Raw genomic sequence first — 12,211 nt, 5'->3', positions numbered from 1 at the left:
ACACACACACACACACACACACACACACACACACACACACACAAGTTCCACCTTCTCCCACAAGGGGGCAGCAGAATCTACAGTCCAGGCAAGGAGTCTTCCGCTGTTTGCCTCCCTCACCTGCCTGGCCCAACCTCTGAAATAGGGCAGACCCCCAACCCTTCCCCACCCGAGCCACGACGTGACATCTGTCTGCTTCCCACGGAGTGCCGTCTAGCCAACCCACCTGCAATAAGGAGTAGACAGTTTCTGAGTTAGAATCACATCACTCCCGGAGGCGAGTACACGAGGATCACGCTGCCTTTACAGCTGAGGAAACTGAGGCACGCGGAGACAAACCATCCCAGGCAAGCACCCAGCTGAGTCAGGAGTCAGACCCAGGCAGTTGGACCCAAGAGCCGGCGCTAACCATTGTGCAGTCCGAGCTCTGCTAGCGTGGGCCCTGGCTGGCTTCTCCTGCAGTGCTTGTCCTGTTGGGTCACAAGAGCTAGGGCGTCTCTGCGCACAGGGATGTCCCCTCAAGGTGGGCTGGCCCCAGCCTCTGCCCTGTCCCCTGGGGGTCTGTGTCCGGCCAGCTACCCACCAGGTCAGCCCCGGTCTCCGTGCAGGTGGACAAGTCAGTGCCGGTGCCGGTGGACGAGGTGCCCACCCTAGGCGACGGGATCCTGGAATATGATCCATTCTTCTGCCCCCCGACCGAGGCTACGGCCCGAGACTTCCTCGCAGATGCCCTGGTCACCCTCCTCGTGCCTCTGCTGGTGGCTCTGCTTTTTACCCTGCTGCTGGCCTATGTCATGTGTTGTCGGCGGGAGGGACGGTGAGTGGGGGTGGGGGCGCTGGGCTGGGTGGGGGGGCATGGGGGTCGCAGCCAGAGGACAGCAGGGCTCTTTCCGGGAAGCCGGAGGCTTGGGTTCTGCCTGGCTGCTCCCGGGAGGAGACTGTGACAAGCGCTTAGCAAGCACCACACACTGGGGCCCTGGGGACACTTTGAGACAAAGCCCGGAGCGGAACTAACCCTCAGCTTCGCTTTTCCTCAGGTTGAAGAGAGACCTGGCCACCTCTGAGTGAGTAAACACTGGGGACTGGGTGGGAGGCCCCCAGACTGTCCCACTTTCACAGCAACGGGGACAAACACGACTGGGGCGATGGGGGCCACTTGACCTCAGAGCTCTGGCCTGGAGCTGGCAGTGTGGTAGGCTTCTGTCCTGACCTCATGTGCTGGTCATAGAGGGGTCTGTCATGGCACAGAGGGAGGGGAACCTGTGTGGGCTGGAGAGCTTCACACTCGCTCACACACACACACACACACACACACACACACACACAGAGGCACACGCATTTCTCTCTGAGCCAGACAGTGGGGTTCTAGATTGGGTCCCATCTCCCTTGCTAGCCTCAGATTCTCCACATGCAAGAGGGTGTGGTCAAGCCAGGTGTAATGGCACAAGCCTGTAATCCCAGCCCTCAGGAGGCTGAGGCAGGAGGATTGCTGAGTTTGAGGCCATTCTGGGCTACATAGTTGAGCTCAAGGCCAGCCTGAACTACACAGTGAGACCTGTCCCAGAAAAAAAAAAGAGGACGTGGTTGGACCAGCTGAGGGCAATGGGTGCTCTCAGTTCTGCCCTCCTGCCCCAAACCCATCTATCTCCCTTCTCCTTTTGCTCCGGGTGCCCCCTGCCCATGGCCTTAACCCTCCTCGGCACCCCCACCCCTCCTCCTTCCCCACTCCCCAGACCCCAAAGATTCCAATGAGGCAGGTGTTCAATAAGAGGGGCTCCTTTTATTCCCACAGCACTGAGCCTGTGGCGAGCCTGGCACCCCTGCAGCTGGCCTGACTTGTTAATTGCGGCGCTGCTTGGCCACCCTGCGAACCCCCTTGAGAAGCCGCTTGTGGCCCTGCTTAGAGCCCAGTAGTGATCGGCGCTGTTGGGATCCGTGCTGTCTGGGCTGGCGACGCTGCCCAGCCCGACGCTGCCCAGCCCGGCGCTGCCCAGCCCGGCGCTGCCTCCGCCTCCGCCTCCGCCGTGATCTCTTGGTCTTGAGCTTGGGCTTGGAGGACTTCTTGCCCAGGCAGAAGGAGCCCAGGGCCCCTTTGCCGGTCACCTGCCGGAGCATGCCCTGTTCCACCAGCTTCTTAAGCGCACGCTTGAAGCGCCAGGTGTTGCGGATCATATTGTAGCCCGTGGTGGCCACGGCATTCTTCAGGGTGTTCAGGGACACGAGGTGGCCCATTCCCTTGTCAGCCATCGTTCTCAGGATCACCTTGGATATGCTGGGCTTTGAAGGCTCCTTGGTGCCGTGTCCAGTCTCACTCTTGCTGGTGAGGCCCGTGGTGCTGGCCTGCCGGCCTCCAGCCGTGGTGGAGGTGGTGGCCTCGGGCTCGGGTGGTGGAGGCGGCTCCGAGTTGCTCTGCATTTCTTCCTGGGGGGGAAGGCGAGGGCAGCTGGGCGTGAGGACCTCCAGGGTGGCGGCTGGGTGGCTCTCAGTGGTGGGCGAGCTGCGTCCTGCTCCTTCCCCTCAGCGGCTTCCTTGAGGGAAGTCTGGGAACGGTCACCCACGGCTGGCCTCAGCAGGTTTGTGCCGCGGACTCAGCGGGCGGAGAAGTTATCTCTGCACTGACCTCACAGGGACATTGTGAGGTCAGCGGAATCCTGCGTGGGTCACAGTGGCCCCTTTGCTCCTTGCTGGGAGGGGCAGGCAGGAGGTGCCAGGGATGTGACTTCTCGGGCCTGTGTATATGCCAAGGCCGATTTTAGGGTCTGAGCCCTCAGCTTTCACTTCTTCGGTGGTACTGGGGATTGAACTCAGGACCTTCATACTGAGCTACCCCTCTAGCCCCTTTTATTTTTTATTTTGAGACTCAACAAGTCATTACAGAGCCGGAGATGTAGCTCAGTGGCACAAGCACCTGCCTGGCAAAAGCAAGGTTCTGAGTTCGATTCCCAATACCAAAAAAAAAAAAAAAAAAGTGGTCATCACATTGCCCAGACTAGGCTTGAATTTAGGATCTTCCTGCCTCAGCCTCCCACCTGGCTCCTTGAGCAAATCTGTACAGAAAGCAGTTAAAAGGCTTCATTTTTTTTATCTTTTTACTTTTATTTTTATTTCACAGGTCACTGATTTTCCACATTAATTTCACAGAGAGGATTTTATTCCTCGGTCTGGAGGGCTGTGCCAGGCTTGACCTATTGCACTTAGGGCACAGTGGGCTTTCTCTGCGGCTGGTATTCTCATTGCTTCCAGGTTTTGGGCCCATTCTGTAGCTCTGATGTTGGTCAGGAACATGTTTCCTACGTCAGTTTGGAATCGATAGCCAGCTTTGCCGTGTGCTATACTGGCCTTTGTTGGTTTGGGTTTTGTGCTGATTTATTTCAACAAAATTCAGGTTTTCGCTTTGTTTGACACTGGCCGCTTGAAAAGTCTGTGCTGGTCACACAAAGTCCTTCTGGGCCCCCTGTCCCGAGGGTCTACACACCCGAGACAGAGTGTACAGGACTGGTGTTGGTGGGGGGTGTGTGCAGGTGAGACCTGGGCCCCACGTGTGCGTGTGCACATGTATGTGAGAAGCCCTGCTGCACGTGTGTCTGCCCTGGCACTGGGGCCGGGCCTGGGACGAGGCGCCTGGCGGTCCGCTGTCTGCTGTCTCTCTGGGAAAACATCCCCGGCTATTTCTCCACCTGTGTGACCAGAGCCCGGAGACTTTGTGCTGGCCATGGGCCTGGGGCCGAGGCTGGGGAGGGTCCTGACGAAGCCCCTTTCTCTCAGGGCAGCACCTTCCAGGCTGTCTCCACCTCTGCACCCACACATCCCCGCCTCATGGAGAAAGGGAAAATTGATTTGGGCCACTGAGTTTATGAATTCCAGGCTCCGGAGCTCATCGTGACCGTCCCCTGGCCTTACACAGTGACTCTACCTCCTCCCTCTGGCCAGGCAGCACGGGCTTCTGCTCCCCGAGGAGTGTGGCCCTTTTGGGAGAGGCAGGAGCGTCTCTCTGAGTGAGCTAAGTCCTTAGGCTCTACCTGGGACCCATGCCACTGATTAAGACTTGGACCCAGGGCGAGGAAGGGTGACCACTTCCCCTCTGTGTCTGATCAGTAACCGTATGGCAAGTGGGGTCACCCCAGCCCCTCTAAGGAAAATGATTCCCACAGTTCTGGTGAGAAGTCCCTGTTCTGTCGGACCTGGTGCGGTCAGGCTGGGTGGGTTCGTGCTAGAGAGGCTTGCAAACACCTTTCCCGGAGGCCGAGTTCTGGGGGCTTGTTATAGTAAAATAGCGTCGACGATGCCATAGCAACCTGAAGCTTCCTGTGATAATAGCTGCCCAGGCTGCCAGGCGGACCAGGAAATGTCTGAGTGCTTTTCCTGGATTAACTCTTTTCGTTCACTACTGCATTACAAGTGAGGAAATTGAGGTACAGAGAGAGTAAGGTGCCCAAGGTAGCAGAGCAGTAAACAGCAAACCCAGATTCAAACGCCAAGGGCGTCCTCAGCTTGACCACTGCAAACGCTGCTTCTCAGGAGGAACTGAAGCTGCTCCTGCACAGGAAGATGTCCGGGAGGATACGGAGGACTAGGCTGAGCTGCACAGGACCTGGAGCTGGGGCTCAGGAAGCACTTGCCGCCGGGTGTGGTGTTCAGTGCCGCTGGGATTTCCAGCTCATTCAGAGTGGGGCGTCAGGAGCCCCGGTGTGTAACAAACAACAGGCAAGAGTCAGTGCTGGGGCAGTGTTAGGTGTACAGGGAGCACGGGAGGGTCTCATTTTGTAGTCCAGGCTGGTCTTGAACTGATGGAGATTCTCCTGTCTCAGCCTCCGGAGTGCTGAGATGATAGGTATGAGCCACCATGCCCTGCTGGAATTTGTACTGAAGGAGGGAGTACAACTTAGTGAGACTCTTGTTTCAAAATAAAAAATAAAAAATGGGCTGGAGATGTAGCTCAGTGTGAGGGTTCGGGGTTCAGTCTCCAGTACTGCAAAACAAAACACACACACACACACACACACACACACACACACACACACTCCATTAAACCCAGCAGATGCCAGCCTCTCCAAATATGTAACCATGGTGGAATCTGTCAGTATCTTAGTGTTTCATGAGCCCTTGCCCTGCACTGGCCACTCTGCTAACATCAAGCCACACTTTTTTCACGTAATGATCCCAACTATCTAGGAGGTAGGGGAAACTGAGGCACAGCATGGCTAAGCAAGTGGCCAGGAACATACAGCCTTGAAACCAGGCTGTCTGGACGCAAACCCTGGGACTTCCTGTTTGCTCCCCATCCCCGCTTCCTGTGTCTGAGCCCTGCCCCCTCTGGCCAGGCTAGACCTGGGGCTGACTCCCGTCCTGTCCTGTCCCCCAGTATCCAGATGGTCCACCACAGCACCATCCACGGGAACACGGAGGAGCTGCGGCAGATGGCGGCCACCCGCGAGGTGCCCCGGCCTCTCTCCACCCTGCCCATGTTCAATGTGCGCACGGGAGAGCGGCTGCCACCCCGCGTGGACAGCGCCCAGGTGCCCCTCATCCTGGACCAGCACTGAGGCCTGGCCAGGTGTGTCTGGCTGGGCAGTGCCAGCGTCATTTCCGGAAGCAAGGTGGCTTCTGTCTCCAGGCGGGGGCAGGGGTGGGGCGGGAGAGGTCAGGAGAAGGGGCGCACAGGCCTGCCTGTGCCTGCAGGGGAGCTGCGGGGTGCTCCGTGTGGCTCCCACCCACCCTGCCCCCAGGCTCTTCCGGCTCTGGCCTCGACCTCATTCCCTTCTCTCTCCACCCAGAGAGCTGCTGACCCTCGGCCGCAGCTGATTCCCGCTCCTGCCCAGGTGGATGCGCCTCAGAAGAGGCAGAGGGATGGGTTTGGAGTCCAGACTCCCAGAATAAACAAACACCTGCTGCTTGCTGTCTGTTGCTGCCGGCGCCTTCCCCTCTGCAGCCTCCCATGGTCCTCACGGCCCGAGTTGCCTTTTCTGCCTTTGAGTCCCCAGCGGCTGCCCCTTGCCCTTTGGACCCTTGGCATTTGCTGTCTTCTTGAAGTCTCTGGAAGAGGGAAGGCTCTGCTCCGTGCAGCCCTCACACAAACTGGACAACAACGAGATGAGTGGATCATTGTCCTCATTTTATAGATAAATCCTATAGATTTATAGGAAACTGAGGCCTAAGGAGAGTAAAGGACAGACCCAAGGTCCCAGAACACGCTGGTGTGAGAGCTCAGGTTAGAGTCTCGCTGGTCTGCCCACATCTTGCCTTCAGGAGGGTTCGAAAAGCAAGAGGCCCAGGCCCCTACCCGGAGCTTTAGTGACACCGGTGTGCTTCTCGGGAAGAGTGTCACCAGTGTCGGGTCCCCACAGCCCTCGAGAGCTCAGCTGGCCGTGCAGAGGCCCAAGGGTGTTTTCCCAGGTGGCTGCATCCAAAACAGGCCACTCTGCCTGCCCACTGCCGCCCTCAAGACCTCCAGCACCAGCTGTGACAGCGTCCTCCTGAGGACAGCCTGAGGGGGGCCCGGGTAAGGGGGACAGCAGAGGAGCAGGGACACGTGCCAGCCCTTCCCCAGGTGGCAGCTGCAAGAGGATCCAAATAAGGGCCTGGCACCCACACCTGCCCCTTCCCTTCTCAGCGGCTGGGAGCCCCCAGTCCACACAACTCTCACCCCAGGGCTCCTTCCCAGCACCCCCAGGCTGTGAGAGGAGAAGCTGTCGGGGCTCGCTGCCCCCACCCTCTTCCCACACTGGAAGGCAGGGCTCACCCGCCGTCTCTCCACAGGGCCGCGCTTGCGCACTTGAGGGGCTGGGGTACTGCAGGAAGAGACTGAACCCTGAGCTGGGGGAAGATGCTGTCTGTCTGGGTTTGCTCTCGGTTCTTTCTGTTTGTTTGTTTTGTTTTTATTTATGTTTTTTGAGACACGGTCTCACTGTATCCAAGCAGGCTTTGAGCTCTCAGTGATCCTCCTGCTTCAGCCTCCTGAGTGCTAGGATTGCAGGCATGTGCCACCACGCCTGGCCTTTCACAGTTCTGGGCAAAGTGTTGAGCAAGGCCGTTACTAAAGCCTCCACCGCTCACTACCCCGGCCACTTAATGAGTACTCCAAAGTCCCCAGGCAGTCACTGAGGTCGGCAGAGACCCTGCTGGCCCCGGGGGCTGCGCCTGGTGAATGCTTGTTGGAGGGGCAGCTCTGGGCTTCCAGCCCCAAACCCAACAGGCTCTTGGCCTGCGATTTGTCCTTCGCCATTTCCTCCTCTCCGCCGGACCATCATGTGATGCAAAGCACAGGCATTGCACAGAATCTGCTCAGGTGGGAGGCTCGGGCTGCCCGGCTGCTGTCTGGCCGGCTCCTTCTCTGCCGCATCCTGTGAGACCCCTGTGTCACCCACCGCCGGCCCAACCTCAGGCACATGAGTGTGCGAAGTGTGCGAGGCCAGCTCCTTCTCCCTCTCCTGCCAGCCCGGCCTTGGGTCTTGGGCCACTCCTCCTCCCCTGCTGGGCTGTGAGCACACACACGGGAGCCTGGCTGCCGGCCGGAGAGGAAGTAGCCCAGACAAGCAGCCAGGAGGTTGGCGTGACTGGAGGATGTGGAGCCGTGCCTGGGCGCACACACAATCGCCCAGCTGCCAGTGGCCTGCGTGTGTATGGGGGGCGGGACGCAGGCACACTCAGTGCCCCCTGGGACACTGGGCAGTTACCCCTCCGCCGGAACCAAACTGCCATCATTCCCAGCAGGGCCGGGCACATCTTGCCCACGGCATGAGCTCCTGGCCTCTCCCCAGCCTGCCCACGTTCAACGTGCGCACAGGCAAGTGGCTGCCACACCCCAGCCTGAGCCGGTGCCTTCCATGCGCACACCCAGGAGGGCACACAGGGACACAGCCTCTCACCAGCACCAGGGACAATGGGAAGATTCCACCCAGTAATCACCCCCATAATCACTGACAAAGGATGGCAGGCGACCCCGGGGCCCCCTACCCCAAGACTCAACCCTCTACCACCCCCTCTCCTCTAGTCCCTCTGAGGGCCTTGCCCATGCTGTCCCATGTGCTGCCCCCACCTTCACCATGAGCACCACCCCCAAGTGTGGCCTGACTCCACAGCACCTTGGGGCAGCCGGACTGGGGACGCGGGGCACCGCTCTCAGCAGCCCTCAGCCACTGAGAGGACAGGAACTCCGACCTGCGCATCACCCCTGCCTCGGCTGCTGTGAGAATTCTTCCTGAGGACCAGCGTGCTGGCAGCTCAGGGAATGGGGACATAACTACACGCAAGTGCTTTCGGAGTCTCCTCAAGGCCAGAGCTCTCGAGGGGTCTCTCTGCCCCTCGGATCCAGACTAAAGGGGCTCCAGTTCTACCCACACCTGGTGAAAACCTCTCTCTCTCCTGGCGAGTTTAGGGTGCAGGCTTTCGGTCTACCTGGTGCTGTCCTGCCCAGCACCGCAGCCACCTGTGGCCACGAAAGACTTACAGCGCGGCCGGGCTCGGCTGCAGCGTGTCAGAAGTGTAAGGGTATGAGGGTATTTGGAGATATGTCAGGTTAAATAAAAGACATTGTTAAAATGAGTTCGCTTGTTTCTTTCTTTTTAAAAACACAGCTGCTAGAAAATGAAGTTACAGGTAGCACCCATTCCATTTTTATGCTGATTTCATGGCTATTCTTTTGTCTTTGCTCCAGGTTGTCTCAGCACCAGACCCAGCTGTTTGCTGCCTCCTGCAGAACACCTGCCCTTCCGGGCCCCGCGCCCCACCTGTGAAGCCCTGGGCCGCGCGGCAGTGAATTCCCTAGGGTTTGCGCTTGTGGCCTCCTTGCTCTAAACTCTTTCTGGTCCTCACCATGGCTCTCCTCGCCCCCTTCTCTGCCTTCTCCCTCAGCAGCCCTCCTCCCTGTACAGGCAGAGCTGGGCAAAGCAGAGAGGGAAGCGGGAAGAGCTCCCATGCGAGCTGGGGGCCGCAGGCAGAGCCAGCCCCAGGCGGGGAGGCTGGTGAATCCCACTTTGTCCACACCTCGGCTACCAAACTCCCCTCCCTCCCAGCCGGGCCTGGCCCAGCCTGCACAGGTCTCACCCCCTGGGTCATCAACGTGTCCCCAGCCCAAGCTGCTGCCTCTGTGCCCGCCCCCAGGAGGGGACATGGGGACATGGCCTCTCACCAGCTCCAAGGGCTTCAGGGCGGCAGGGCCTTCCCACACTGGCCTCTCCTGATCTTTCCACACTCTTCACCGCCCGCACCCGTCCCATGCACGCAGACAGACACGCGTGTCCCAAACGCTGTCAGCTGTGCCTTCTCCTGGCTCACAGGGCGTCTCCTCTACCGCCCCCTGTGTGAGGCTCCTGCCCTCGTTGTACGCAGATCCTGGCCCCCAACCAACACACCCACACGCACGGGGAGCTCTGTGGGTACAGAGTACCCCAAAGGCACCCACCGAGGGGTCCACACGGGGACACTCAGCGCCGCCTGCCTGCCCCCCTTACCATCTCCCGCCTCCCGGCACGGGACTGTCTCCACCTGCAGCCCCCAGCTCGCACGGGCAGGCGCCCTCCCCACCTCTCCCCGATGCTTCGCCTAGCTCTCCCTGTGCAGGGAGGTCATGGAGGTGCCGGGGAAGCAGGGGGTAAGAAGCTGAAAGAAAAGGAGGGAAAACCCACCTATTCCAGTCATAGAAAGTCCTGCCAGGAGATGGGCGAGTCCAGGTCCCGGAAGGGACCCAGGATTCCAGCCAAGCAGCAAGAGCAAAAAATACAAGAGAGGCCTCCTTCCTGAACCTGGTCCTCTTCTCACAGAGGAGACAACGGCGAGTTCTGAACGCAGAGCGGACCCTGGGGCTGCAGGCGCCGCGCCGTCACACAGGGACAGTGAGGGTCCCGGGGACGGGGCCTGGCGGCTGTACTTAGGGCAGCTGTGATGTCAGCGGAAAGGCGGTCTGAGCTGGGAGCCCGGTACAATGGTCCCTTTGTCCCCCCGCCCCCCCCGCCCCACACCACACTGAAACCGCACACTGGCCCTCACCACGTGACAATGACACAGGGCCACATGAGACCAGCCACTGCCACAGTTCTGACATGGAGTGCATTGCCCACATACATGCACACGTATGTACACAACCACACTCATGGACCCACATGTGTAGTGAGAGGCTCTTTCACTCCTCTGCTACAAGTCCTGCTGCGCTGGACCCCAATGCATCACAATTAGCGCAAGTAAGAGTTGCATCCCTCGCCACACTAGCCGCATGGGAAGTGTTCAGAGCCACAGGGGCTGGGGGCTGCTGTGGTAGACAGCACAGAGGGAGGGAGAGGCCATTCATCACCACAGAGGCCACTGGCCTGCGGCTTCTGCTGCCCTCAGCCCCCACATACTCGGGGTGTCACTTGCCTCCCTTCCCGAAGCCCTCACGCATGCACAGGGACGCCGCTCCAGCCACATGCCCGCCTGCTTGCTCCTCCCGTGTCCACGCCGACTCTGTGCTCGGCCCTGCGGGGCAGCACCCTGGCTCTGGCCTGGAGGAAAGATCAGAGGGGAGCAGAACCCCAGGGTCACAGTGATGATCTCAGGTCTGTGGGGTGGACGGCGGGGAGCTTTGGGAACTCCGAGGGCCCAGTTCAGCCTGGGCTGGGCAAGAGAAGGCACTGTGACACACGGGAGCCTGGCCCGGAGGCCGGGACCGGAGCAGGCGGAGAGAAGGGACAGCGCATCCCGCTTGGGAAGAGGCGTAACGTGGGAAGTGGGGTATATGTGGGAATGGCAGTCGCCCTTTTGGGCTGGTGTGACAGGTGTGGGCCATGGAGGGGCAGTGACCCAGGACAGGTAGAGCCTTGGAACCTCAGCTCAGGATGCTTCCGGCTCCCTAAGGGGACAGAGTCCTGAGGAGCTGAGGTTCAGGTAGATGGGGGTTACCTGGGCCAGGTGGCAGGCAGGCAGATGTCACCAGTTGATGCACTGATCAGTTGGTCACTCGACTTCTGATAATCTGCATGTGACTAAGTCCTCGATTCTGTACCATAACTTCCTAGACTAATTCCTCCTCTGCACTGTCCTAACACAGTACAAGTGCTAACGATGAATTATTAAAGACTGTAACTAATAACCACGAGCCCTCGGCAGCAGCCACAACAGCGGCACTGTGCGTGGATTGAGGGCTGGGCGATCTGCACAGCCTTGCCCTGCTCTCTGCAGACCCGAGGGAGGGGCGCAGGACACGGGCTTCTCCTTCCACGGCAGCTTGGGCCCTGAGGCCTCCAGTGAGAGGGGGAGGCAGCTGTCATCTCCCTGTCCACTCCAGGCTCCCAGCTGTCTGGATTCTCTGTCTCCCACTGACCACACAGTCCACTGTCCCTGTTCCCTGAGATGAGGACCCGGCCAGTCATCTCCCCCTGGGGGCCTCAGGTTCTCGGCGAGGCCAAGCAAAGGGTGTGTGAAAAGAAAGGGAGGGAGGAGGAAGCAAGAATTTGAGGAAAGAAAAAACCAGGAAAGAAACAAAAGTAGGTAGGAAGCAGGTGCTGGGGTAAATGGCTCGGGGACCTGGTGTTCTCCCGGGAGAGGGCTCCCCATCCTTCCAGGGAGCCCCTGGCAGGTACCTTTTCGCAGCTCCCCAAGGCCCCTACGAGATGCTCCCGAGGGCTAGGCTACCTCCACCCTCCGATGAACAGGGGCAGTCCTCACTCCTGGCCTCCTCTCAGGCCCCCTAGTTGCTTCGGGGGGCCCTTTTGCTGGACTGCTTGCTCCCCAGGGTAAAAGCCAGATGCCCCTCTGTGTTTGTCTGGGGAGCGGAGGGGCTCCCAGGTCCTCCTTACCAATCCCATTTCCCCTTCCTCCCAGGACCTTGGGCAGCGCCTCCCCCAGACCCCAACCCTGCAGAGTGTGCACAGCCTGGAGAGAGAGAGCAAGCGGTCGGTCCACCCGGGATCTGAAGGGAAGTGTGCCTGTGCCTGTGTGTGCGTGCATGCGCGAATGCATGTGTGTGCGTGTGTGTGCATGCGTGCGTGAACATGCGTGTTGCCATACCGCATGGGCCGCCTGAATAGCGTTGTAGGATAGGAGTTGGAAAAATGCAAGGAGGGTTGCAGAAAGAAAAAGACTCGAGACACAAGAAAGGCAGGAGGATGTCAGGGGGCATAGGGACCCAGTTGAGAAGGGGCGCAGATGGGGCTGGGGATTTAGCTCAGCGGCAAAAGCGCCTGCCTGGCAAGCACAAGGTCGTGAGTTCGGTTCCCGGTACCGGAGAAAAACAAAAACA

The 12,211-nt window shown here is 59.5% G+C and overlaps 2 protein-coding genes across 2 annotated transcripts in view; one reads left to right on the top strand and one right to left on the bottom strand.

The window, feature by feature from the left end:
• The window catches only part of Sgca (sarcoglycan, alpha (50kDa dystrophin-associated glycoprotein)), a gene marked incomplete in the record, with an annotated part of 10,728 nt that extends 4,835 nt beyond the window's left edge, over positions 1-5,893 (top strand). Inside the window, 4 exon segments of the mRNA XM_013519105.1 lie at positions 609-817; positions 1,038-1,064; positions 5,363-5,554; positions 5,775-5,893. Of these exon segments, the coding sequence (XP_013374559.1) occupies positions 609-817; positions 1,038-1,064; positions 5,363-5,543 (417 nt within the window).
• On the bottom strand, positions 1,761-2,620 carry LOC102015366 (spermatid-specific linker histone H1-like protein). Its single transcript, XM_005394178.2, has one exon. The coding sequence runs from the start codon at positions 2,413-2,415 to the stop codon at positions 1,840-1,842; it is 576 nt and encodes a 191-aa protein (XP_005394235.1). The 5' UTR covers positions 2,416-2,620; the 3' UTR covers positions 1,761-1,839.
• Positions 5,894-12,211: the final 6,318 nt, after the last annotated feature.

This window comes from Chinchilla lanigera, unplaced genomic scaffold, assembly GCF_000276665.1.
Source record: "Chinchilla lanigera isolate Chin_1 unplaced genomic scaffold, ChiLan1.0 scaffold00050, whole genome shotgun sequence".
Taxonomy (NCBI): domain Eukaryota; kingdom Metazoa; phylum Chordata; class Mammalia; order Rodentia; family Chinchillidae; genus Chinchilla; species Chinchilla lanigera.
This window is presented reverse-complemented; position numbering and strand designations above follow the sequence as displayed.